Source organism: Sorex araneus, chromosome 9, assembly GCF_027595985.1.
Source record: "Sorex araneus isolate mSorAra2 chromosome 9, mSorAra2.pri, whole genome shotgun sequence".
NCBI classification, from domain to species: domain Eukaryota; kingdom Metazoa; phylum Chordata; class Mammalia; order Eulipotyphla; family Soricidae; genus Sorex; species Sorex araneus.
The window spans coordinates 3,072,456-3,098,909 of NC_073310.1; the positions used below are offsets into that span (position 1 = coordinate 3,072,456).

Consider the following 26,454-nt stretch of genomic DNA (forward strand, 5'->3'; position numbering starts at 1 on the left):
TGAGGCGGCCAGGCAGAGCAGCAGGGGCCGAGGGATGCCACCACGCCCTCTGCTGGGCAGCAGGGGCACAGCAGGCCCGTGTCCCCGCGGACCCTTCCCTGGGGGGCTCTGAGGAGAGGGCTGGGGAGAGGCGGGTGCAGGGGGGGACCCAGGCGGGGTCTTCACCGGCCCTAACCCCCCGCTGATGCAGAGCTGGAGTCCTGCTCGCGAGGATGACGACTCGCTTCTCTCCGCAAAGCCCTGGCAGGCCCTGACTGTCGCCCGGACCAACAGAAACGGGACAGGCAGACAGACCCCGGGAGGCCACCGCCCGCCTTGCACACCAAGCATGACGGTTATCTGAGGAGCTGCCCCCCACCCCCGCCCCGCTCCCGGGCCAGGCCCCACCTCAGCAACCCCCCGGACGGGGAGGACGGGGCCAGCCGAGGAGAGCCTGGACATCTCAGGACGTGTCAGTTCTCTGAGTGACTATTTATTTATTTATTTACTTACTTATTTATTTATTTTTGAGTCACACCCGGCAATATACAGGGGTTACTCCTGGCTCTGCACTCAGGAAACACCCCTGGCGGTGCTCAGGGGACCATATGGGATGCTGGGAATTGAACCCAGGTCGGCTGCGTGCAAGGCAAACGCCCTACCCGCTGTACTATCGCTCCAGCCCCTCTGAGTGACCTTTAAAACAACCCCTCAAAATCAGAGCCACGAGCCCCTCAGAGTTGTGCTGTGTTTATCTTTTCTCAATGGGGGTTATTTTCCAATTGAAAAATAATCAGAAAAGTGTGCATGTTGGTCCTTTTTTGGACCGACCCCACCTGGAGGTGCTCAGGGCTCTGTCTCCGGCTTTGTTTGTTGTTCGGGGGTGCTGAGGGGATCCCGGGGTGCCTGGGACCCACTGGGGCCTTCACACGCGAGGCCTGTGAGAGGTCTTTCGGGCCGTTTCCCTGGCCCCATGTTCTTTTCTTCAACGTGAGGTATGTACAATTTACAGTGCAAAATAATGCTAACTATGTGGAGGGGGGTAAAAATCAGTTACTTTTCATTTCACCAACACCAAGGAAGATTTGTTGTTGTTGTTTTTCTCTCTCCAATTTTATTTCAAAATATTTCTTTTTTTCTTTTTTTCCGTTTGCTTGCTTTATTTATTTATTTATTTATTTATTTATTTATTTATTGTTGTTGTTGTTAAGGAATTCCTGCCGGGTGAGGCTGGTCCAAACGAGACCACAGAGGCAAGCACGCCCTGCCTGGCCCCCGGCTTGCGCCTCTGAACTCCTCCTCTCTGGAGTATTTCGCGTGCCCACAAAACACGCGTTTCTAAATATGTTTAGAGTCTCCTGCTTTCGTGTGTGTGGGGGGGAGGCTTGGGGGAGGGAGTGTCAGGAGGTGAGGGGACCCCGAAGCCAATCTCGGTTCACTCAGCTCAAAGGTTCCAAGATGTGATTCTGCCCAGGTCTCTCAACCTTTTTTTTCTTTTTGGGTCACACCCGGCGATGCTCAGGGGTTACTCCTGGCTCTGCACTCAGGAATTACTCCTGGCGGTGCTCGGGGAAACCATATGGGATGCTGGGAATCGAACCCGGGTCAGCCATGTGCAAGGCAAACGCCCTCCCCGCTGTGCTATCTCTCCAGCCCCCTCCCTCAGCTTTTAAATCAGGTTAAATTACCTTTAAAAATGGGGCTGAAGCAACAGCGCAGCAGGCAGGGGCATTTCCCAACCCAGGTTCGACCCTGACACCCCACAGGGTCCCCCGAGCCCGCCAGGAGTGGTCCCCGAGCCAGAACCAGCGAGAAGCCCTGAGCACCGCCGGGGGTGGCCCAAACACCAAAGGAAAAACAAATTACCTGTCCACTGTGGTCAGCACCGTGATGCCCTCTTTCTGCAAGTGAACCAGCTTACAGGGCCGGAGGGTGGGGCCGGCCCCGGGGGCGGATGGCGTGGGCCGGGAGATGTCCCAGACCACCAGCTTCCCTTCGAGCGTGGCCGAGAGGGCCTGCGTCTCCGCCAGGTGGAACACAGACTGGCTGAACTTCCCCACCAGCTTGTTGAACGTCTGCATTCGGGAAGACAGGGAGGGCGTCAGGGCCCTCGGGCACCCCCTGGGGCGCTCTGGGGGAAAGTCCCGGGTCCAGGGACGCAGGGCAGGCCCTCCGCGCCGCGGTGCTCAGAGCACAGGGATGCGCAGTGGCCAGGCCAAAACACCCCACCAAGGGACCGATGCCTCGGTCACTTCCTCCCCGTGACTGGGCACGAGGCAGCTCCTTATCAAGGACCCCCACACCATTTCCCCACAGGCCATACATGATTCGCACTCACACACGTGATTCCCACGCTGTCCAGGGAGTGACCCCTAGATTCCTCACTAAGTTGGTGCGGGGGAGGGGCTGAAAGGCGCTTGTGGCCGTGGGGCCATTTCTTGGACATTCTCCAGTCCAGCCGCCTCCGTGTCCCACCCCTCTACTCCTGCAGCGGAGACCCCAGGGCTTCTGCTGACCTGAAGGCCTGGAGGGTCAGTCACGCCCCTCTGAGGGCAGCGCTGGGCAGGAGCAGCAGTGGGGCAAGGAGTCGCCCTGGGCACAGCCGGGAGTGACCCAAGGCCAACAAGAAAAAAAATACAAAGAACAAAACCAACAAGCCAGGTCCCAAGGAGCCGGCGACGCTCCGCCCCTCCCGCCCACGCGAGCCCCTGGGGTCACTCTCGAGGGGTGCTTGATTGGGTGATTTGGGGCCCCCACAAGGCACTGGCAGGGCCTCTCGGGGCGAGCCTGTGACTGCGAGCGGAGCCCCAGTGCTGAGGCCCCTGAGCAGGAACTTGGGGGCGGGGGCGGCTGCAGGCCTCAGGTCAGGGTCTCCCGGGTGCCCCGGGGGGTGGGGGGGCTCGGATCTGTGAGAGTCGGAGCTTCCAGGCCCACCCAGCTCCTCTTCAACCCCCTTCTGGCAAACCCTCCTTTGGGGGGCCCCTCGGCAGTTCTCAGCCAGCGGGTCCTGAGGCCCTGAGGATGGGGGGCCGCCCCGGCCAGCCTGGCGGTGCTGGGGGGACACGGGGGGGGTGAAGCTCGGGGCCAGTGCCTGCACGGCATAGCCCGGCGCCCCCGAACTCGCTCTGCAGGGCCGAGGGAGGAGACATGATCGGGGGGCCGGACCCTCTCCTGCTGCTGCCTGCCCGGGTAGCCCACCCGGCCCTGCCCCCCTCCCTCTGCCGGTCACTTTTTACTTTCGGTTCTTCGCTTTGTTGAAGACTGGCTTTGCCCAGGGGCCCCAGCGAGCGCCTCCCACTGGCTCCCCAGCTCTACTCGGACACTCGGACACTCGAGGGACGTTCCCAGTAGCCGCGCTGGCCGCACTCACCTTCACCGTTAGCAGCGGGGCGCTGTGAAGAAGCGTCTCTCCCTCGTCCTGCTGGCAAGGACAGAAAGGAATCACTGCCGCAGAGAGACCCGGCTCCGGGGCGCCGAGCAACTGCAGAGCGGAGGGTGCTGGCTCGGCGCACAGCCGGCCCGGGTCCAACCCAGCATCCCAGATGCTCCCCCGAGCGCCTCGGAATAATTCCTGAGGCTGACCCAGGACTAAGCCCAGAGTACCGCGCGCGTGGCCCCAAAACCATCCAATAAATAAACAGAGATTGGGCTTTCAGAGGGGAACAACGCTGGCACAGAGTGGACACGGGAGCATGGGGCGAGGGGGGGAATGACAGTATAGCGGGGAGGGCACTCCCGTTGTATGCAGCTGACCAAGGTTCCATCCCCACCACCACATGTGAGCCAGCCGGAGCACTGCCAGGTGTGACCCAAAAAACAAACACAGAATGGCCACAAACTCAGTGGTCTGGGCAGAAGCTCCTAACAGCTGCCGAGAAAAGCAAGGATGGGACCACACCCCACCGACGCTTGTGACTAGGCAGGAGTCAATGCGCCCAGCACTCCATGTCCTGGACGGACTTTAGCGCCAGGTCACAGGAGTGGGGATTATCACTGAAAACCAGGCCGTCTGTTTTGTTTTGCATTTTTTGAGATAAAATACATATTATGGGGGGCTGGAGAGATAGCACAGTGGGTAGGGCGTTTGCCTTGCACGCGGCTGACCTGGGTTCGATTCCCAGTATCCCATATGGTCCCCTGAGCACGGCCAGGGGTAATTCCTGAGTGCAGAGCCAGGAGTGACCCCTGAGCACGTTGCTGGGTGTGCCCCAAAAAGAAAAAAAATACATATTATGGGGCTGGAGCGATAGCACAGCGGGTAGGGTGTTTGCCTTGCAGGCGGCCAACCAGGGTTCAAATCCCAGCATCCCATATGGTCCCCTGAGCACCGCCAGGAGTGATTCCTGAGTGCAAAGCCAGGAGTAACCCTTGAGCATCACTGGGTGTGACCCAAAAAGCAAAACAAAGAAACAAACATATTATGGGGCTGGAGCGATAGCACAGCGGGCAGGGTGTTTGCCTTACTCGTGGCAGACCCAGTTAGACCCCCAACATCCCACATGGTCTCCTGAGCACCGCCAGGAGTAATTCCTGAGCTCAGCCAGGAGGAACCCCTGAGCATCGCCAGTGTGATCCAAAAAAAAAAAAAGAAAATGCATATTGCACAAAAGTCACCCTTTACCTTTCTGATTTTGTTTGCGGCGTGGAGCCCACACCTGACTATGCTGAGGGCTACTCCCAGCTCAGTGCTCCTGGTGGGGCAGAGGGCCCCTGTGGTGTGGGTTTGGAACGCGGGCCTCCTGCACACACCGGCGTGGACACTCCCCAACCCACCCGGCCCTCCCTCAGCCTTCTGAATGGGCTCATCAGGGCCGATGGGGTCCAACACTGCTAGTTCCGGTCCAGTTTCCTCCCAGAGGAGGCCCCAGATACTCCCCAGACTGCGACAGCTTGGCACTCAGTGCTCGGTCCCGGCAGGGTGCCGACTCCGTGCTGGCCCAGTGAGGTCACTCACATGTGCCTCCTTCCACTGGGCATCTCGCTTCCACGGTTTGGCCATATGGTAGCTGGGGTGGCCATTTCATTTATTTTATTTTTTTCTTTTTGGGTCACACCCAGCGATGCTCAGGAGTTACTCCTCTGCACTCAGGAATTGCTCCTGGCAGTGCTTGGGGGACCATATGGGATGCCGGGGATTGAACCCCGGTCGGCCGTGTGCAAGGCAAACGCCCTACCCGCTGTGCTATCGCTCCGGCCCCGCCATTTCATTTCTTTCCTTAGTTTGTCTTCTGTTTGGGCTTTGGGGCCACGCATGGCTGTGCCGGGGGGTTACTCCCGGCGGGTTTGGGGAATCATGTGGCCAACGAGGCTCAAACCCAGGTTGGCCGAGCGCCAGGCAAGCTCCCTCCCTCTGGCCCCGAATTCCTTTCTCCAAAATACTTTGTAGGCAATGCCCAAGGTTGCTCTGGAGCTATCCCTGATCAGTGCTCAGGGCTCAGTCCCGGCAGTGCTTGGGGACCAAACCCGGGCCCCCTGCACTCAAGGTGTGGGCTCAGCCCTCTGCAGCCCCAACTCCACTCTGTGCAGTGGCTAAGTCATACCCCACTGTTCGGGCAGCCACGTTTGTTCATCAGTTGGTGAATTTGGAGTTTTCTTCTACCTCCAGCCAGAGCCCACAGCGCTGGTCATCCTGCGAACGCCCCTGTGAAGGTCTGTGCTCACAGGCTCTTTCAGCTCTCGCTGGTATGTGACAAGGGCCACTGAGGCACGTCAGCATTCGCTTAACTTAGCACACGCTTAACTAACCCACAACCACCACTTCATGCTTTGAGGTTGTTTTTTTTTTTTCAGTGATTTTGCCTGTGTCAGTACATATATCACTGGTGTTTGCTAATTCCTTTCTAAATGGGAATAAAGTCCACGATCTTGAAAAACTCGATAGTGGAGGCCTGTGGGAAAACAACTTGTCTGCAGCCTGTGAGGCTCCATCGCGGCACCACTTCTGGCCCCCCGAGTCGCGCCAGGAGGGATTCCCGAGCAGAGGCAGGCGTGAGCCCTGAGTACGGCCACACAGGGTCCCCAAGCCAAGAAAGAGGGAAAAGGAAAAAGAATAAACATACAGGGGCCGGAGCGATAGCACAGCGGGGAGGGCGTTTGCCTTGCACGCGGTCGACCCGGGTTCGATTCCCAGCATCCCATAGGGTCCCCTGAGCACTGCCAGGAGTAATTCCTGAGTGCAGAGCCAGGAGGAACCCCTGTGCATCGCCGGGTGTGACCCAAAAAGCCAAGAAAAAAAAAAGCTTAAAAAAAAAGAATAAACAGACACTCCAATTTTTAAAGGAAAAGTGTTACTACTTACCCAGAAGTAATATACTGCTCGTGTCTTACTATTGCTCACCAATTCCATGTTATTTCTCGGATTGAAAGTAATGTAGTTCTGAAATACATCAAGTATGGAAATCGTGACATAATTGGAAAACTCTGGGTTCTCTCTGGCTGAGCTGCCCAGACTCAGAGAGATGCTCAGAGGGCGGGAGATGCCGAGCAGGCCGGAGCTCGGGGTTCCAATCACGGTGCCACACGGTCCCCGAGTGCCGCCACATGCCCCTCAAACCAAAACGCAGTAACACAGCTGAGTAAAAAGCACAGCCTTTGGCAAAGAGCAGGAACAGTTCTTTAGTTTGTTTGGGGGGCCACGCCTGGAGGGGCTCAGGGCTTACTCCTTGTCCTACTCTCAGGAATCTCCTGGTGGGGCTCAGGGAACCCTCGGTGGTGACAGAGACGAGTCCAGGTCACCCTCCCCGCGGCACCCTCCTGAGGTATCCTTAAATACTGGTGTTGGCGGAACAGCAGCCAGGAGTGCCAGTGACCCGGGCAGGGGCTGCGGGGGACACGCAACTGAGGGGAGGACCCAGGGTCCCCGCGGGCCGGGCTCCTTCCTTAGTACAGAAGCCGGGAAGGCTGACTCAAGAGCAGTCCCCACACCCCACAGGGTCCTCCGAGCCCCCCGAGGGTGCCCCTCCCCCAGTCAAAGACTGGATAAAGAAACCACAGAACAAACACACGGGGAATGCTACTCGTCTCCAAGAAAAGATAAAATCATGCAATGTGCTGCTACCGGGACGGATGTGGAGAGTTTGATCGGTCAGTTGAGGGAGAGGGACAGAATGATCTCTCGTATGTGGACAGAAGGAAACAAAGTTGGAGGGAAAATACAAATACCCAAAGGTAATAAAATAAGACTGAGCTCGGGGCTTCAGTAGGAAGCTTGCCCCTGGCGGGGCGGGGTGAGAGGGCACGACGCCCACACCCCGCTCTGGGACGAGGGACACGGGAGAGGGGAGTGGACACCCTAGGGAGGGTGTGATGCTGGAATGCCCGGTGCAGGGAATCCTGCTATTAGCAGTGCTATAAGCCACAGTGCCTAAAATAATGCTTAAAACCCTTTTCTTAGAGGGCCGGAGCAATAGTCCAGTGAGGAGGGCATTTGCCTTGCACACAGCCAACCCGGGTTCGATTCCCGGCATCCCATAGGGTCCCCCAAGCACCGCCAGGGGTGATTCCTGAGTGCAGAGCCAGGAGGAACCCCTGAGCATCGCCGGGTGTGACCCCCCAAGATTTTTAAAAATTCATCCCTGATGAATGAGGGTGCAAAAGTGAACAGGGTGTGCGGGAGAGCAGAGCAAACCTCCCAGGCCTGTCGGCCAGCAGCCGGTGCCCTGGGCCCGGTGGCCTGTGCTCGGGCAGCTGAGAACCAGCAGGCCTGGGTGCCAGGCGACTCTGGGCCCCCGTTCACCTCACTCCCCCCGTGTGCCAGCACGGACTGTGTCCCCGTCTGCACGGACGGAACTTGGCAGACTCGAAGAATCGGCCATTGTCCAGCCGGGGAGATGACGCAAGAGGCTAGAGCCTTGCGTGCCGGGAGAACCCCAGAGCCACACACACTAAGCAGGCGCATTGTCGATTGTTCTGGGGGCCAGGCCAGAGCAAGGGCCAGTGGGAAGGGTTGGATTTGGAGAGTTCTGGATGCCGCTGACCCGGGTTCCATCTCCGGCATCCCATACGGCCCCCGGAGCACCACCAGGAATGATTCCTGAGTGTAGAGCCAGGAGGAGCCTCTGAATACCGCTGGGTGGGGCTCCCGGACAACAACAACAAAAAAATGTTTTGGGGCTACGCCTGAAAGTGCTCTGGGGTCTCCTTCCACTCTCGGCTGGGGGCTGGGGTTCACTCCTAGTGGGGTTCAGGGTGCTGAGCTGAGCCTGGTGGGCCACGTGCAAGGCAGGGGCCCTACCCCCGGGCTGTCCCTCGGGCAGGTCTGTTCCCGGGCCCACAGCTCACCTGGAGGCCGTACTCGGCCGGAAGGCAGAGGCAGCAGGCCGGCGTCTCCACGGCCAGCGTCCACCTCCAGATGCAAACCTTCTGCAAGCAACACGGGCAAGGACGAGGTTTCTTTTTTTTTTTTCTTTTTGGGTCACACCCAGCAATGCTCAGGGGTAGGGGTTACTCCTGGCTTTGCACTCAGGAATTACACCTGGCAGTGCTTGGGGGACCATATGGGATGCCGGGGATCGAACCCGGGTCGGCTGTGTGCAAGGCAAATGCCTTACCCACAGTGCTATCGCTCCGGCCCCAAGGACGAGGTTCCTGTGGGGGCTCAGGTACCTCGCTCTTGCAGACACCCCAGAAATCGGGGTGGGCGGAGCCAAGCCACAGCAGGGAGCCCCGGCCATGCCCTTGGGCACTTCCCGGGGCCCGAGGCTGAGGCGCTCTCACCCTCCACCCCCTTGCCCAGTACCTGGATCTCATCGTCTGAGATGGTGGCCAGGAACTTGGCGTCGTGGGACATGGCGATGGAGCGGATGCCGTTCCCCTGGGGGCAGCTGTCGAAGATGGTATGCACGGGGATGCTGCAAGACAGGGCGTGCCTGCGTCCACCCCGACGGCCAGCCCAGCACTGGGCAGCAGCCAGAGCCCCGAGCCCGAGGCCACGGCTGGGCCATGGGAAATGCCAGGCTTGCAGAGCAGGGGCCGGCTTCGTGGGTGAGGGGCTTCATTCGGGCATGGGTGCGAGAGCGAACACACTGGACACGGCTGGATGGTCAGTGTCGCTCCTCTGGCCCCTGGACCTGTGGTTTTCCACCCGAGGCGTCTTTGGGTGGTAAATCAGATTAGAACACCAGCCCTGCTTCTGCGGCTAGACCCGAGAGACTCCTGGGGAAACAGCGCGAGCTGGTGAGGGTGGCACCTGCCCGCCAGACGCCCAAGGGCGCAGGGAGGAGCCGGAGAGCGTTGTGTCTCTGACACTTTGCAGCGTGAAAGGCGCAGGGGCCCATGCTCCCCCACAGCGAAGGAAACACGTCAGCTTGGCGCACGCACTCGGCCGCCAGGAGACACCGCTGGTGTCCAGGGACAGGCCGAGGGGTGCGGGCAGGGAGCACCGCAGGGAGTACCGCCGGGTTGTGGTTCCCAGGCAGGGCAGCCGCCTGAGGGTGCCGGGCAGCAAGGTCCACCCCCAGGACCGGCCCCGGCACCGTGACACAGTGAGTTTCTCCGCGCACTGTGGGCACAAGCCGCGGCGGCAAAGGGCAGAGAAGCAACAGCCCCTGGCAGCCAGAGCCGCGGGCCCGGGCAGCCGCCGTGCAGGGGAGAGCCGGTCTCCGGGAACGGCTCGGCCAGACAGAACTCCCCGTTGCCCGGCCCAACCTCCCACAGGGACTCCGAGGCCTCTAGGTCTTGGAGCTGGCCAGGGCCGCCGCACCCCAGACCCCGCAGGGAGCCCGCGCGGCCGCCTACCCGCTGTAGGAGTCCCAGACGATGATGAGGCACTCGGGGCCCTTGTCGGCCGTGGCCACCCAGCGCCGGTCCTCGCTCACACAGAGGCACGAGATGGTGTTGGGGTGACCCTGGGGGCGGAGAGGAAGAGCTCGGAGACGTGGCGGGCCCCTTCCCTTCCCGCAGTGACCCTCTCCCGTGTCCCCTCCGGCCCTGTCCCCTCCCGCCCTGTTCGTGCTCCACAGGTTTGGGCAGGAGCCAGGAGCGGCCGAGTCTCTGCACAGTGTCTCCCCGGGGATACCGGAGGTGGGGGATACACCCCCCAAGGCCTCCCCTCTGCCCGCCCCTCCCGCCCCTCCCACAAGCCAAAGGGATCTTCCAGGATGGCCCCAGGTGGCTCAGCCCTCTGTCCCTCATCGCACAGCCACCAGGCCTGGGGACCCTCTTGCCCCCAAACTGTCCCTGCTGGGCCCCAGCCGGCAGTGCTGGGGACGGAAGCAGGCTCCTACTCGCACAGCCTGAGCCCAGCCCCGCGCCTTCCCTGAGCCCGGGAACTGCTTGGTGATGTGTTTGGGATCCACAGAGGGGGGATCTGACTTGGGGATCCACAGAGGAGGGATCTGACTTGGGGATCCACAGAGGGGGATCTGACTTGGGGATCCACAGAGGGTAGGATCTGACTTGGGGATCCACAGAGGGGGATCTGACTTGGGGATCCACAGAGGAGGGATCTGACTTGGGGATCCACAGAGGAGGGATCTGACATGGGGATCCACAGAGGGGGATCTGACTTGGGGATCCACAGAGGGGGATCTGACTTGGGGATCCACAGAGGGATCTGACTTGGGGATCCACAGAGGGATCTGACTTGGGGATCCACAGAGGGGGGAATCTGACTTGGGGATCCACAAAGGGGGGATCTGACTTGGGTATCTACAGAGGGGGGATCTGACTTGGGGGTCCACAGAGGGGGGATCTGGCTTGGGGATCCACAGAGGGGGGATCTGGCTTGGGGACCCACAGAGGAGGGATCTGACTTAAACAGGCACCCGAGGAAACAGTGCAGGCCCCCAGCCTGACCCAGCCCGGCAGACGCCAAGGAAACAAGGCGTCTGCCACAAAAAGCGTACAAATGCCAGGGTGCTCCTGGGCGCGGGCAGGCAGCTGTGAAGGCGGGGAGGCTGGCTGTGAAGAAAGGGGCCGGGGAGGGGCCGGGATGCAGCAGGCGGCTGCAGGCTTCCAGGGGGCCCCGGGACGGGAGCAAGAGCGGGCGGGAGCGCTCGGCCCCCTGCACGCCGCCAAGCCAAGCTCAGGTCCTGGGGGCTTTCCCTGGAGCCACCCCTGAGCTCAGGGCCAGGAGCCAGCCCCGAGCACTGCTGGGCGAGGCCACCCCGGAATAAACTCCAGCAGCCAAAGCAGCCCCGTGGAGCCCCAGCCTGGCCGGTACCTGCAGGTGGTACTGCCTGTCCCTGACCACGTCGTAGATGACCGCAGTGTGGCCGCTGGCGTACAGCAGCATCCTCTGGACCATGTCGCGGATGTAGAAGACAGGGAGGGAGCTGTTCCAGCCGTATGCCCAGTCCATGGTCTGCGCGGCAAGGCATGGGCAGCAGGAGTGCGTGAGGCGCCTGGCGCTCCCCGGCCCGGGGCAGGAGCCCGAGCACTGCCGGGGGTGGCCCCCGACCGAAACAAGCAACCTGGGTTCCATCCCAGCATCCCTATATGGTCCCCCGAATCCCATCAGGAGGGATCCCCGAGCACAGCGCTAGGAGTCAGTCCTGAGGGCCATTGTGTGTGACCCAAAAAGAAGAAAGAGAAATTCCTAACTAGGTCCTGTCTCCAGATGGTCCACTCTTGCCCAATCCTATCTTGGTGGGCTTCCTCCTCCAGGTAGCTCTCCAAGACTGAGCCCAGTGGCACTCAACATCCAGTTCACCTGTTGTGGCGAGTTCAATATGAATCTATCCTCCTTCTTCCACTATAACACGGGGACCCAGAGTAAAGACGTCCCCCAAGGAAACGGGGTTCCCCTCCACTTGACAGCGGCACCCAGAAGGCGCCAGGGCAGCAGACCAAGGCCAGCACCATGTCCAGCTGACTGGGGGTCCCTGGGACGACCCCCAGGTCCCCCTGAGCACTGAATCATGGGTCCAGATGACTGGGGGTCCCAGGGACGGCCCCCAGCCCCTCCTGAGCACTGCTTCAAACTCTCCACCCTCACCTACAAAAAATAATAAGCGTTTTTTTTTTTTTTCAAATCGACAAATCAGAGCGGAAACACATCCCGCAGCAGCGCGTCAGCAGGGAGAGCGCAGAGCAAAGGTGCTGGGGGCCCCGCACGCGAAGAGGCAGAGTCGAGATCCGAGATCCGAGGTGACACTTGTACCCCCCTCCAGCAACACGGGGGCGTGCAGGAGGCAGGGGCGGGGGTCGGCCCAGCTGCAGTCTCCCCTTACACCTGGTTCATCTGAAGGCGGTCCGTGGGGGGAAAGAAGGCGCCAGGTGGCCCTGCGGGGGCCCAGACGGTGGCCCTGACCCGGGGCCGCCCCGGCTCCTGTCACGGGCTCCTGCCACTGGTTCGGCGGCTCCCAAACAGACTTCTGATCATTCCCGTGCACTGCGGCGACCCAGAGAGTGGGCCAGCCTTCCTCCCCACCGCCACCGCCACCGCCATCGTCATTATCAAGGCCACCGTCCCCATCATCAGCGTCGTCCTGGCCACCGTCACCAGATCCCAGCCTAGCTGTGGCTGCCCTCCCTGCCCTGGCACACCGACCCCCTCAGACGTAACTGCTCCCAAACCTCGCATAGAGGATATCCACGGGGTGCTTGGGTAGGAAGCCCCAGGGGAGGGGAGAGCCCTCTGCCCTCTGCCCTCTGCCCTCTGGTGGGCAGCGCGCTCGCCCTCCCGCCCCGCCGATGCTCGCCACTGCTCGTCGGTAAGTGGAGGAGAGGGGTGGAGAGGGAGGGCCTGGCGGCAGGAGGCAGAGGGGCGAGGAGATTGGGAGCCGGGAATGGGGGACTCGAGTCCCCCCCACGCCAGCAGCACCGACCCTGCTGTCTGCGGCCGCTGCCCGGCCTGGGGGCGCGTCCCTGCATGAGCCGTGAGCACCGAAACCGCATCCAGCCCCACGTCCAGCCCGGCGCCGCCAGCGGTCACTCCTGCACACAGAGCCGCCCCCCGAAAGGGCCCTCCGGGTGGTCTCCCCGCCCCGCAGTGCTCACCAGGGGCGTCACAGGCGCCCGGCTGTCCTTCTCCGGGAGCAGGTCCCTGTGCGTGGCCAGCACCTGCGACCTGTCCAAGAGCCCCGTGACCCCGGCCATGACCTCGCTGCTCTCCGAAGAGGAGGACGTGGAGACGGAAGTGGAGGCGGAGGAGGTGGACGTGGAGGCAGAAGGGGACGTGGCCACTGCCCCCCGGCCCTGCTCCTCCAGGATGGGCAGCCCAGGCCTCTGGGCCTCCTGCAGCTCGCCCGTCTCCAAGTGCTCGGGTTCTAGGAGCTGCCTCAGCCCGCGGCTTTTCTGGAAAGGAAACCAAGGAGGGCGCTGGCAGCCCCCCGCCGGCCCAGCGAACCCCCCACTGCACTCAGCAGCTCCCCGCGGCCAGAGGACCCGGCGCTGCTCGGGGACTGTCCCAGGCAGGGCTGGGGTGGGGCGAGGGGCCAGCAGGGCAGGCACTTGCCTTGCACGTGGCCGACCCGGTACCCCGTGTGGTCCCCTCAGACTCCGCCAGGAGTGACCCTGAGCACAGAGCCCTGAGCACCACCAGGCCCGCAAAGCAAAGGAGCGAACAGTGTGTGCTCCAGCCGGGCTCAGCTACGCCGTTCTCTGTCCAGCCCAGGGCACTCTGCCGGTCAGCGGCCCGGTCAGTGTGGGGGGGGCATCCTGCCCGGCCTCCCGGGGTCACCACTGTGATTGTGACTGTGACCAAGCTGCTGAGTGGTGTCACTCCTGGACCCTGGAGAACGGGCTCCCTCTGGTTTGCCACAGGGCACCGCCTCCGGGGAGCTTCTCCTGACCACCCTCCTTGCTGGACCGAGTGTGTTTCCATTTGTTTGGGGGCCACACTCAGCAGTGCTCAGTGCTCAGGGCTTATTCTGGCTCTGTGCTCAGGGTCACTCCCGCTAGGCTTTGGGGGACTGTATGGGGTGCCGGGGTGAAGCCCGGGTCAGGGACTGAGCCCGTGGCCCCGCCCGCTGCCCGCTCTCTCTGGCCCCTGGGCTTAGTCATTTTGTGTGTGTCTTGGGGTGCACGTGACTCTGCTCAGGGCCACGCTGGTGCTGGGGACCGTGGGGTGCACGCGCAGGCTCCTGCGGCTGTCTTCTGGGCTTTGTTCCCACTAACAGTCACGTGACACTCCTCTGACAAGCACCTCCGGGTCTGGGGCCTCAAGACCCCGCACACCCTCTGCACACACGATCCCCCCACGCACCCCAGCACCCAGACTGGCCCACAGAGAGCACTCGGCCAGCGAGCCTCGGGAGCCACTCACCAGGGGCGGCTCTGGCTCCGCCCCCGTCTGCCCCCGGGCGGGCTCCACTTCCGGCTCCTCCTCCTCTTCCTCCTGGGCAGCCTCTGCCTCCCCATCTCCTTCCTCCTCGCCTTCCTCTTCCTCCTCTTCTTCCTCCTCTTCTTCCTCCTCCTCTTCCTCTTCCTCCTCCCTTTCCACCTCCTCTTCCTCTTCCTCTTCCCTTTCCACCTCCTCCCCTTCCTTCCCTTCTTCCTTCACTCCTTCCTCTCCCTTCCCTTCCTCTTCCTCCTCACCTTCCTCTTCCTCCCATCTCACTCCCTTCCTCTTCCCTTCCTCCCCTCGCTGCCCCCTCGCCCGCTCTTCCCCAGATTCTCTCCAGGCTGAGCTGTGGTCTTCTCGGGCTTCCTCTTCTTCCGTTTCCGTTTCTCCATCTTCCGAGTCCGCGGGCGGGATTTCCTCTTCCTCGGACATGCTGTGGCCGGCGCTGGGGACGCGAGCAGGGCGGTCAGCGGGCCTGCCCTGGAGCGGCCCTGTGGGCCTTGGCGGGGAGAGGGGGCAGTGTGGCGCCTGCCGGGTACCCCAGGAGTAACAGAGATACCCCCACCGCTCTGGGCACCCCGGGCACGTCTCGGGCATGTTCCAGGGAGCGACAGAGCGGCCGCCGCCTGCGCTGGACAAGGTGGCGGAGCCTCGGGCTTCCTTCCCGGCCCCCCACTGGACCAGGCGTCAAGGACAGGACAGGCGGGTCGGGGCCTGGGGCTGGCTCAGGTCTCCCCGGGACACCCCCGCCAGCACCAGCCTGCCCAGCGGGGACCCGACTCACAGCTGCCCGGGCCGCCTAGTCGCCTGGTCCCCTGGGCCACTTTCCCGGGCCTCTGGCGGCCACTTTCTCTTCCACCGGCCCCCTAGCAACGGTTGCTACCCACGCACCCTGTCCCCATGATAACCCAGCCGCGACAGGCCGGAAAGGAGACCGGTGGCGGGTCACGTGGCCAGGCGGCCGGCAGGACTGGCACGCCCCCTGCCGGCGCCCCGGGGAGCCGCACGGCCACGCTCCTCTCCGCGTTCCCGGGGCTTTCTGGGGCTTTCTGCACGCTCAGTGCACGCTCAGGCCTCGGGGAAAGCAACAGGGGAAAACTGTACGTGCGGCTTCGGGAACGCAGCATCTCTCCCTGGCCGCGTGGGGTAAAGTCAGCTCGCTGGGGCTCAGCACCTGCCTAGGGTACCAGCACCCGCAGGCTGCTCCCCCACTGGCGTCAGCCCCGCCCGCGCCCTCCGGCCTCTGCACCCTTGGAGCTCCCGCCGAGGCCCAGGGCCCACGCTGCCTGGCGGCCACCCATTCCGTGATCAAATCCAGGCCCTCGCACACGCGGCGACGGCTCCCCTGCTCAGCTATACCCCCAGCCCTCGGCTGTCACCACCCCAGTGTCCCAGCGGTGATTTTAAACGCATGTGGCACACCCCACGAAGGGGATACACTGAACGGTACACGCGGCGTTTATTATACTCTGAAACACCCTCGGAATTAGGGCACAGGACTTAAAAGAGTGGGCACCAGGAGACACAGCAGGTGTGTGGCTACTGGGGCGGGGGGACATGGGGCAGCCCACCTCCAGGGCAGGCGTGGATCTGTGTGCAGCTCAGCTGTTGCCATCACCTCCTGGAGCCAAAGGCCCACAAACTCAGTGGGAGCGAAGATGGGAGACAGGAGTGAGTCAGTCACCCAGGCCCAGAGACCCACAGTAGGAAGCATCAGCATGCCCGAGGTCAGCTCTGCACACAGTGCTCGTGCCCAGGGCAATGCCAAGCACAGAACAGAGCTGGTGTGGGCTGGGGAAGTAAGGACGGCAGGCAGGGCATTTGCCTGGCACTGGATAACCCAGGTTCGATCCCAGCACCCCACAAGGTCCCCAAGTCCTACCAGGAGTGAACTCTGAGAGCAGAGCCAAGAGTAAGCCCTGAGCACCGCTGGGTATGGCCCAAAACAAAACAAGTGAAACTGGGGAGAGAAGAGAGGAGGGTGTGCGGGAGGGCGCTGGCTGGGGCGCCTCCTGCTTCCCCCCTTCTCTCAGGAGGCCACGTGCTGAAGAGCCCTTTCTGCACGAGCGAGCTCTTTCTGCACCCAGAGGCGTCTGCACGTCCCACGACAGTCGCCCGTGAGCCCGCAGTCCCGGGGGCCCACAGCTGTGGTTCCGTCCAGCTGCCTGGGGCTTCGGCTTGAGAAGTTTCTAAGAAATTCTGGTCATAGCAGCACTTGAAAACTTTTATTTGGCGGATCCTGCGAGAATCCAGTCCTGCTGTCGCCAGCAGAGTCAGTCCTGCCCACACAGCCGCGGGCCAGGCTTCTTGGGACACTGCGCCAACACAAACCAGGTTTGGGACGACGCCTCTATCCCGAGAGGCTGCGGCAGAAGGCTGGAGTGCAGGCTTCCCGCTGCTCCGGGGAGGGAAGAGAGGGCGGGAACACTGCTAGGCCCCAGCCAGAGCAGAGCAAGATGCTTTTCCTCGGGTCCCGGGGACAATCACCTTTGCAAAGGGATGATGTTGAAGCTGAAAGAAAAACAAGAGGGATGAGCATGCGGCTCCATCCACGACCGCCAGGGGGCGGTATTTCGGCCCTCACTGTACTCTCCACACCAGGGCTCCCCGCAGACACCCTTCCCCAGCCCAGTCACCGCAGGGAGAAGCCAGGGGCAGGGGGCTTACCCCAGCAGCCCCCTTCCTTCCCAGCGCTCTGGGACGAGTCTGAGCTGGTGCCGCTGCCCGCCTCGAAGCACCGTCACATTCAAGGGCCGCTGCAAGGGAAGAAAATGACCTTGGTCGGCTTGGCTCAAAGAGCTTCGGACGACAACACTCACAGTAGTTCTCGCCCACATTGGTAAAGGCGATTTTTGTTGTTGGTGTTTGTTTTTGGGCCACACACGGCGATGCTCAGTAATTACACCAGACGGGACACAGGGGGACGTGTGGGGTGCTGGGAACTGAACCCAGGTCGGCTTCATGAGGGCAAACACCTTACGACCTTACTATCTGACCGTCTCTCTGGCCCCGAGGGTACTTATTTTAAGCACAATACTAAAGTTTGGGGACAGAGCATCGGACACTCTTGGGGTGCCCAGTGGAGCTACCAATTGGTACCGTATTCCTGGGAAAACATCACCGCGCAGATCTTTGAAAGGCGCACACAAGGCACAGTCTGTGGGAATTAACGTCCACCCCAGAACTGAAGTCCAAGGCTGAAACACGCCAAGTATCTTCAGGGAATATCAGTCAAATATACTACAGCACTTGAAGCAGTTTCACTGAAAACCACCCAAAAAAAGCAGAACACAAGCCGGCTTGAATCTAGAAAGACTCAATTCATGTGTTGCTTTATTTTCAAGTTGGGTTCAGGCCTGAGCACTGCTGTGTGTGGCCCCAAAACAGAATCAACAAACAAACAATAATAATAAAACTGGGCTGAAGCAATGAACAGCAGGTAAGGCACTAGCCTTGCCCAACCCAGGTTCGATCCCCAGCATCCCATGGGGTCCCCCAAGCACCGCCAGGAGTAATTCCTGAGTGCAGAGCCAGGAGTAACCCCTGAGCATCTCGGGGTGTGGTCCCAAAGCAAAACAAACCCAAAACAAAAAAAAAAACAATGAGTGACTACTTTTGTATCAAAAAATTTACAGACCTATAGTCTTTCAAACATTTAATTAGAAAAAAGTAGATTAAAACCCAGAAACTATTATACTAATCACCCAAAATGGAAGCAGTCTAAATATTCCAGTGGCCCTCACTGGGCATGGACACACAAAGTGGGGCTCCACCCACTCAACAGAGAACCCTCAGTTTTTTTTTTTTTTTTTTTTGCTTTTCGGGTCACACCCGGCGATGCCCAGGGGTATCTCCTGGCTCTGTACTCAGGAATTACTCCTGGCGGTGCTGAGGGACCATATGGGATGCTGGGAATCGAACCCAGGTTGGCTGTGTGCAAGGCAAACGCCCTACCCGCTGTACTATTGCTCCAGCCCCAACCCTCGTTTTTTTTTTTTTTTTTTTTTTTTTTGGCTTTAGAGCCACACCTGGCCATGATCGAGGGACCGATGTGGTGCCAAGGGATTAAACCTAGGTTGGCCACATGCAAGGCAAGAGCCCCACCTGCTGGCCTCTCTCCAGCCTATGAGTTTTGTTTTTGGTTTTTGTTTGTTTTTTTGGGTCACCCACCGGTTCAGGGGACCAAACCCAGGTCGTCTGCATGCAAGACAAGTGCCCTACCCACTGCACTATCTCTAGCCCCGGAGCCCCTTCCTGAGGTGATGCGGTGTCCTAAAGCCGTGGGCACGTGACTCCACGCAGGGACTGAGCCCCGAGTCCCACACTGTAAACAGGTGAAGCCAAGGGAGTCAGACCTCAACCAGTGGTCCGTGAGAGAAAGAGCCCCGCCCCCAGCACTGCTGAGATGGACAGAGGAAAAGCATGTCACGGAGCAGCTGGGGCGGGCTCCAAGCACTGGACGCCGTGCCCACCACATACGCTGCACGGGGCACACTGGCACAAAGCTGAAGCGACCAGGGCCCAGAGCGGGAAGACAGCAGGGAGGGTGTTTGCCTCGCACACAGCCAGGCTGGGTTCGCACCTCAGCACTCTGTATGGTTCCCTGAGTCCCTGCAGTCAGGAGGGAGCCCTGGACACCACCGAGTACGGCCCCAAAACATAAAACTGGAAACAGAACTGCCCCTGGACAGTTGGTGGCCATGGGCTACCCTGCCCACTAGGAGTACTACGCGGTAGTGTAAAAGATGTGGCCATGCCCGATGGAACTCCTCCAGGACACCGTGAAGTGAAGCAGGAAGAGGAAGTGAGAGCACAGAGCAGGGGGCAGGGGGGGCCTCCCCAAGACACCTCCACCTGTCCAGACTGAGGGAGGAGAGCAGTCCAGACGAGGAAGGCCGTGCCCAGGGACACTCCAGCGCCCCCACTTACCCCCTCGCTGTGCTGCACGACCGTCCCGATGTTCTGCAGCGACTGGAAATTCTGCGTGTTGACGGAGCCAAACTCCACAATCTCGTCACCCACCTGCAGGCCCTGCGCAGAGCAGAGACGGAGCAAAGCCAGCTGAGGGGACGCTGGCCACTGCCCCCTCGGCAGCCGCTCAGAGCGGCTCTCTGGGGCCAGGAGGTGGCCTCAAGCACCACTGCACCGAGTACTGACCCACCCCGGCAGGCCCCTGAGGCAGCCCGGCCCCCAGCGCGCTGCTGGAGAGCTGCCCCCATCTGCAAGTGGGAGGCTGGTGGGAAGGGGACAGGCTGCCTCCTCCTGTGTCAGCTGAGGGGACAGCGGCCACGGCTGCTGATGGCTGGAAGCAGGAAGCTGGTGCAGAGGCAAGGAGGGACGGGAGGGCCTGTGCATCCCACAGCGGGGACAGGCGGCCTCATCAGCCACAGCGGGAGGACCGTGCAGCTGGCGGGGTGGGGGCGCCTGCGGAGCTGGCCAGTGAGGGCCAGGCCCACTACAGCCAGGGGGCCCAGGCCCCTGAGCAAGGCCAGGAAGGCCATCAGGCGGCCACCTGGGCAGAGCGGGGGCTCGCAGGGTGGCGACTGCTGATGCAGTGCCCGCAGGAAGCCGAGTGCCCTCCCCGGCGGCACTTCCCACCCGTGTCCCGTAAGAGGACAGCAAAGGCCCCGGGGCCCCCGCCCAGCCCACCGAGCAGGGTTAGGGCGCAGGCTTACGGCTTTGCTGGCGGGGGAGCCCGCGCTGATGCTGCCCACTTTGGCGAAGGCCTGCAGGGCGTGGGGCCCCGGGCCCTGGGCCAGGCTGGCGCTCTCGGCCTCCTGCCGGGCCTCGGCCAGGTCCCGCGCCTGCTTCTCCTTGTCGCGCGCGTGCAGCTGGTGCAGGGCCTCCTCCACCTGCTTCATCACCGCCTGGTGGTCGTTCTGCAGACCTGCAGGAGGCGCCGTCAGACCCTGGCCTTTCTGCCCAACTCCAGCCAGGCCTCTCTTCCCCCGCAGCTGGGGAGTGACAAGCCCCCCGGGATGCAGCTGGCGTCCGTGATGGGAGCGGGGGCAGCATGGGGTGGGGGGTCGAGAAGGTCTGAGGTGAAACCCAGCCCAGGCTCCCCTCAAGGTGAATGCTCGCGGCTCTGCAGGCTGAACTCTGACGCCAGGCCCTGGGACACAGCACCTCGACAGGCTGCGGGAGGGCTGGCATTCTGGAAACTTCCATTCAACCTCCAAGGAACTCCCTCTGCTGCAGAGGGCCCCACCTTTCCGGAGCCGGGCCTGATGGGGCTCCCCCCGTGGGCACTGCCGGCTGAACAGCTGCTTGGGCCTAGCGTTGGGGGAAACGGGCGCTCCACACACAGGGGCCACAGACTCGAGCACGTGGAGAGCCGGGTGCGTGCAGGAGGTGTGGACGGGGGTCTACGTGGCAGACGCGGCCGCTCTGACTCAGAAGACACCCCCAGAGTAGACTGACGACCCCAGAGCCTTCAGCACACCCGTCAGGCAGGGAAGCAATCCAAGCCCGCCAGGCAATCAAGTGAGGGAGCCAATTTGTGATGTGTCACAAATCTAATCAGAATCCACAAAGCAGCCCCCTCTCCTAGGAGAAAATGGGTCCAAAGGCATTTTATTGGTTTTGGCTTTTTGGCGTCACACCCAGTGATGCTCAGGAATTACTCTTAGCTCTGCACACAGGAATTGCTCCTGGCAGTACATGGGGGACCATATGGGATCAAACCAGGTCGGCCGTGTGCAAGGCAAACACGTGCTCCCCACTGTACTATCGCTCCGGCCCTCCAAAGACATGTTAAAAACAACCCTCTCAACCCTGCCCTGGGCCAGAGAGGAGAGTTCAGTGGGCAGGGAGCTTGCCCTACATGGCCAAACAGAGTTTGGACCCCGGCATCCCACAGGGTCCCTTGAACCCCGTGAGGAGTGACCCCTGAGCACAGAGCCAGAAGTAAGCCCTGAGCACTGCCGGGTGGGGTTCAAAACCCAGAAATTCTTTTTTTTTTTTCACTTTTTGGGGTCACACCTGGCGATGCACAGGGGTTACTCCTGGCTCTGCACTCAGGAATTACTCCTGGCAGTGCTCAGGGCACCATATGGGATGCTGGGACTCGAACCCGGGTTGGCTGCGTGCAAGGCAAACGCCCTACCCGCTGTGCTATCGCTCCAGCCCCCAAAACCCAGAAATTCTTAAAAAATTTTAACAAAGTAAGATGTTAATAATAAGTGAAATTGGGTAGAGAGTATTTGGGACCCATTATTTTCCCAATTGTTTAATGAATCCAAAATTGAATTGTTCTGAAAATTAAAGTCTAGGGACAGACAGGAATAGTACAAGGCACGGAGGGAACAGTCCACTTGTCATGCATGCAGGAGGCCCAGGATTCGATCCTGGGCTCGGCACATAGTTCCCTGAGCGCAGAGCAGTCAGAGGAGTCCCAAAGGCCAAAATGAATGATAAAAATAACCCTACGAGGGGCCAGAGCGATAGGACAGCGGGGAGGGCGTTTGCCTTGCACGCGCTGGCCCGAGTTCAATCCCCAGCATCCCATAGGGTCCCCCGAGCACCGCCAGGAGTAATTCCCGAATGGAGAGCCAGGAGGAACCCCCTTTTGGGGTGTGACCCAAAAAGCAATAAATAATAAATAAATAACTGACCCTATGGGAAAGGTTCTCCAGGAGCCAGTAAGGGGCTCTCGGGCTCTTAAGTCACGGAACAAAGCGAGAACCTGGCGGAGGCTCTAAGGGCGGCGTCACGACTGCTTCACGTGAGGGGTCCCAGGGTTCATCCTGGCGCTGGCACAGCCGGGCACCCCCATCCCCCCCAGAGGGATCCATCAGTCAACGGAGTGACGCCTTCTCCGATCCAGAAATGCAGGGGAGGCGCTTAGCAACACGGAAAGAACAACTTCTCAGACTCCCCCAAACCAAGGGATCGGGGGTCCCTGGGAAATCTAAGGGTTTGACAAAAGCCCCCAATTTCCCACAGGGCTGGCGATCCAGACACGGCTTCCCCTGCTCTGTCTAACATGATGTGCTCTTCAGGGTTGGGTTTCAGTCACACAATGACCCCACACCCATCCCTCCACCAGTGTCCGTTTCCCACCTACAATGGATTTTTGGGTAGAAACCTCAGGCTTCTTTTTCCCAAATCATTTTTTTTTTTAGGGGGTCACACCCAGTGATGCTCAGGGCTGACTCCTGGCTCTGCACTCAGGAATTACTCCTGGCGGTGCTTGGGGGACCATATGGGATGCCGAGGATCGAACCCGGGTCGGCTGCATGCAAGGCAAATGCCCTCCCCACTGTACTACTGTTCCAGCCCTCTTTTTCCCAAATCTTTAAAAAAAAAAAGAAAAGAAAAAGGCAATGCCTCTGAGTGTGTCCTGTGACCTGGAGACCCTCACACTGTCGGGCAGCATCGCGGCCCCTGGGACCTTGACCTCCCCGCCCTTAGAAGTACGGAAGCCCACGGCAGGGCGAGCAGACTCGAGCCCCTGGTGGCCAGCAGGTCGCGCCTCTCTGCTGCCATCACTGAGGAGAGGAACACGCCGTGTTGTGGGGATGCAGTCCGCTTGCTGCATATGGCTTCCGCCACGTCCAGCTGAGCGCGTGGCCATCCACACTGGACGGGGCCCTCTGTCGTGACAATCAGTTCTCCACAAGGAGGAAAAATCCTCCAGAACAACATGAAAGGTAGGGGCTGGACGACAGTACAAATAGGGCACTGCCTTCATGCAGTCGACCTGGGTTCAATCCCCTGCACCTCATCTGGTTCCCGAGCACCCCTGGGATAACCCCTGAGTACAGCCAGGTGTGGCCCAAAAAACAAAGGAAAAAGAAAAAAAGAGAGGGCTGGAGTGCTAGTACAGTGATAGTACATTGATAGTATACGTCTGCCTTGCACATAGCCAACCGGGGTTCAATCCCCTGCGCCCCATATGGTCCCCTGAGCACCGCCAGGAGTCATTCCTGAGCGCAGAGCCAGAAGGAACCCCTGAGCACTGCTGGATGTGGCACAAAAACAAAAACGCAAGGGAAGCTAGAGAGCACGGGGCCACGAGGGGCAGGGCTGGGCAGGAGGGCAGCGGGGGGTGCAGAGCTGCGCTGGCACACCCCCCCATCCCACAGTCAGGGCCACTCACAGACGATGTTGTGCCTCGCGGTTCGGACTTGATAGAGGTCCACGTCGGCGCGGGGGTAGCCCTCACAGTCCACCAGCGGCTCGTTCATCCCAACACCCTTTTGCTGGAGGGAGGAGGCTTGGTTAGAAGACGGCCAGGCCTGGGGTCCCCAGAGCACCCCTGGGCCCCTGCCCCATGCAGCCACGATTAGGGCAGCAAGCCCCGAGCTGACGCTGCTCCTTCCCTGCCTTTGAGCCAAACTCACACAGGAACCTGTTTTCTTTTTTCTGCTTTGGGGGTAGGGGGCGCTATACCCAGTGGTGCTCAGGGGCCCCTATGGGTTGCCAGGGATTGAACCCCGGCCAGCCGCAAGCAAGGCAGGAGCGAGGCAGGAGCGGTGCCCTCCCCACTGTGCCATCGCTGAGGTCCAAACCTGTTTCTTCCTGCGGTTGAAACTCTGGAGGCTAAACTGATGTTCCAGCTGTCACAGACCAGGCCCTGCAGCTGGCCCCATGCGTCGTCTGCAGCAGCTCCTGGCGCCCCCGGCCACATCTGGTGATTCCCACCACCCCCGCTGCTTTGGCCGCCGCGCCTGCGCCCTGCGCCTCACTTGCCAGCCGCGCAGCTGCTGCTCTAGCCCTGCTCTGCGCCCGGTACTGAGGTCCTCCAAGGCTGCCCGGAGACCCGCAGAGCAGAGCGTGGCGCAAAAAACGGCCAGGAACGCGAGGGCCACGGCGCAGGCACTGCTGATCCAAGGGGCAGGAGAGAGAGCTGAAGGCGGGCACAGGCTTTGCATGCAGGCGCCCCGATTCATTCCCTGTCACCCCGTAGACCCCTGAGCACCATCACGAGGGCCCCTGAGCACTGACCTGGAAGTGACCCTTGAGCCCCCCTGCGTCTGACCCCAAGACAGCATCAACTAAAAAGCTTTTTTTTTTTGAACCGGGAGTTTCATCCAAGTTCTCTCCACTCTCCCACGGGGGCGTTGGTCACTAGGGTGCGGTCACTAGGGTGCGGCCACCCTGCCGCTGGCTGTGGGCATCTCCTAGGGTGCAGGGACCCCGTACCCTGACGAGAAGTATTCGGGGCACAACAGTACAGGAAGCCAGTCCGATGGCATCCTGCCTGCGGTAGGAAAGTCCAGTGGAAAGCGCAGCACAGACCTGATTCTCAGGCCTCACGCACGAGCCCACCTGGCTCTGGGGGAGAGGGGCGAGGGCCCCCCTGCTCGGCGATCGGGTCCCCCAGCACCGGGCTGGATGCCGTGAAACTCATGCCCGCGCCAGCCTCACTCCAGCCCCGGCTCTCTCCCGCGTCCCCCGCCAACGGGCCGCGAGCGCTTTCCAGGAGCCGAAAAAGAAAACTCACGCTTCCGGGTCGCGGGGGGCGGGGCCGGCCCCGCGGGACCGCGGACGGGCGGGCGTGGGCTCCCTCGGGCCCGGCTTTCCCGCTCCCACGGCAGCGCCGAGCGCGGCCCTGCACGCCCGGGAACAGGGGCCGTCACGGGACCCCCGGCGCCTGGCCCCCGAGTGTTTCGTTTGTCTGTGGCGTCACACCCGGCGACGCCCGGGGTGCCTCGGGGATCACTCCCGGCGGGGCTCGGGGGCCCCGGGCCGGCGCCCTCCCGCCGTCCCGCCGTCCCGGCCGCGGGCCCAGCCCGGTTCCGCCACGTCGCGACTCCCGGGCGCCGCCGCCCGCCCGGCCCACTCACGCCGTCCAGCACCGCGAAGTTGGCGCGGATCTGCTCCTCCAGCTCCTCCTTGCGCCGGATCAGTTCCTGCACGTCGGCCACAGTCACCTGGCCGCCCCGCGCGCCGTCCTCGCTCCCGCCCGCCTCCTTCCCCGACATCGCCGAGCCCGGCCCGGTCTCCCGGCGGCGGACGCCCGAGAAGACTGCGGCTACGGCTGCGCGGCGGAGCCAAAACTCCGCGGCCGCGCGCCCGCGAGCGCGGCGGCGGCGAGGGGCGGGGCTCCTGGTGGGCGGGGCTTTGGCTATGAGGGGGCGGGACTTTGTATAGGGCCCGCCCCTCTGGGCACGTGACCCCCGGGCTGCGGAGCTGCGCGCTCCCCTCGGCTTGGTACTGGCCTGCCGGGGCACGGTAGGGTTCCCGCTTGCTCTTTCTTTTCAAGCCTTTCTTTGGGGGGTCCATTCCCCGGGGTGCATGGGGCCTCGGTGTGGGGGAGAAGATGGGAGCTCCCGCATGCGCTCCAGTTTCTACCTCCTGTCCCAGCTATCTCCCGGGGCTCTGGGAGATGAGAGAAAAGTTCTGCTCTCACCCAGTGCTCCAGCGTACCAAGAGCCCAGTAGTGCTCAGGGCTTACTCTTGACTCAGTGCTCAGGAAGAACACCGCTTTCGGGGCTCCAGGGAGGATGTGTGAGACCCGGGATGGAACCCGGGTGGGCCGTGTGCAAGGTCAGCGCCTTGCCCTGCTATGAGTCTCTCTGGCCGCATCAGCTCTTTCTGTACTCCGCCCCGAGGGTCGAGAGGACACATCAGCCTCCTTCACGCCCCCACACCACCTTACAAACCCGTTAATAAGAGTAGTGGGTCCCAGCCTGGGCAACGGCACCCAGGCTCCTCTGGGCCCCAAGGCCACAGCACACAGTGGTTTGGGCATACTGGTCAAGCACCGTCAGCAGTACCCACCCCATCCGCCAGTTCTTGAGTATGGCAAGGCCCAAAAAAAATAATAAAACATTTTGGGGCACTTACCCAAAAATATGTCCCCTGAGGTAAGCTACTTCTCTGAGGTGTCATCTGGAAATGGCGCAGTATTAACCACAATCGAAGACTGTCTCAATGGCCACCATTGTCCCAGGTGCTGGGGGTATTAATGTCCCATTCATTGTCCCAGGTGCTGGGGGTATTAAGTATTGAGCACTCAGGGTGCTGGGGAGGCAGCCGTGTGGTAGGGAGGTTGCTTTGCAGACCTGAGGTACTGGTTTAGTTCAGTGCCTGTCAAATGTTTCTTGAAAATTTGGTTTAAAAAAAATAGTAGTGGGGCTGGAGTGATAGCACAGCAGGTAGGGCGTTTGCCTTGCACGCGGCCGACCCGGGTTCGATCCCCAGCATCCCATATGGTCCCCCAAGCACTGCCAGGAGTAATTCCTGAGTGCAAAGCCAGGAGTAACCCCTGAGCATCGCTGGGTGTGACCCCCCAAAAAAAAGCA

At 61.3% G+C, this 26,454-nt stretch overlaps 2 protein-coding genes across 2 annotated transcripts in view; both read right to left on the bottom strand.

Annotated features, from left to right (window-relative positions):
- CFAP251 (cilia and flagella associated protein 251) overlaps positions 1–15,054 on the bottom strand; it is a 30,246-nt gene extending 15,192 nt beyond the window's left edge. The window contains exons 1-10 of the mRNA XM_055147196.1: positions 14,988–15,054; positions 14,186–14,648; positions 12,919–13,215; positions 11,141–11,281; positions 9,715–9,824; positions 8,717–8,828; positions 8,260–8,340; positions 6,278–6,355; positions 3,350–3,400; positions 1,846–2,054 (exon numbers count right to left, since the gene is read on the bottom strand). Coding sequence (XP_055003171.1) covers positions 1,846–2,054; positions 3,350–3,400; positions 6,278–6,355; positions 8,260–8,340; positions 8,717–8,828; positions 9,715–9,824; positions 11,141–11,281; positions 12,919–13,215; positions 14,186–14,635 — 1,529 coding nt within the window. The 5' untranslated portion in view covers positions 14,636–14,648; positions 14,988–15,054. The remainder of the gene's footprint in view (positions 1–1,845; positions 2,055–3,349; positions 3,401–6,277; positions 6,356–8,259; positions 8,341–8,716; positions 8,829–9,714; positions 9,825–11,140; positions 11,282–12,918; positions 13,216–14,185; positions 14,649–14,987) is intronic.
- A 1,359-nt stretch (positions 15,055–16,413) lies between these two features.
- Positions 16,414–25,215, bottom strand: PSMD9 (proteasome 26S subunit, non-ATPase 9). The gene is made up of 6 exons (XM_004611037.2): positions 24,994–25,215; positions 23,304–23,406; positions 19,879–20,090; positions 19,133–19,234; positions 16,871–16,959; positions 16,414–16,714 (listed from the first exon to the last, which is right to left on the bottom strand). The coding sequence occupies exons 1-6, from the start codon at positions 25,129–25,131 to the stop codon at positions 16,687–16,689; spliced, it is 672 nt and encodes a 223-aa protein (XP_004611094.2). The 5' UTR covers positions 25,132–25,215; the 3' UTR covers positions 16,414–16,686.
- Positions 25,216–26,454: the final 1,239 nt, after the last annotated feature.

What these genes read in the sequence shown, in the direction of transcription:
- PSMD9 (XM_004611037.2), bottom strand. Translation starts at nt 25,131, where the DNA reads ATGTCGGGGAAGGAGGCGGGCGGGAGCGAGGACGGCGCGCGGGGCGGC. An exon ending in CGCGAGGCACAACATCGTCT is followed by an intron (nt 20,091 to 23,303) that starts GTGAGTGGCCCT and finishes CGCCTCCTGCAG; the next exon opens with GTCTGCAGAACGACCACCAG. An exon ending in TCGTGCAGCACAGCGAGGGG is followed by an intron (nt 16,960 to 19,132) that starts GTAAGTGGGGGC and finishes CTTCCCTTGCAG; the next exon opens with CGGCCCTTGAATGTGACGGT.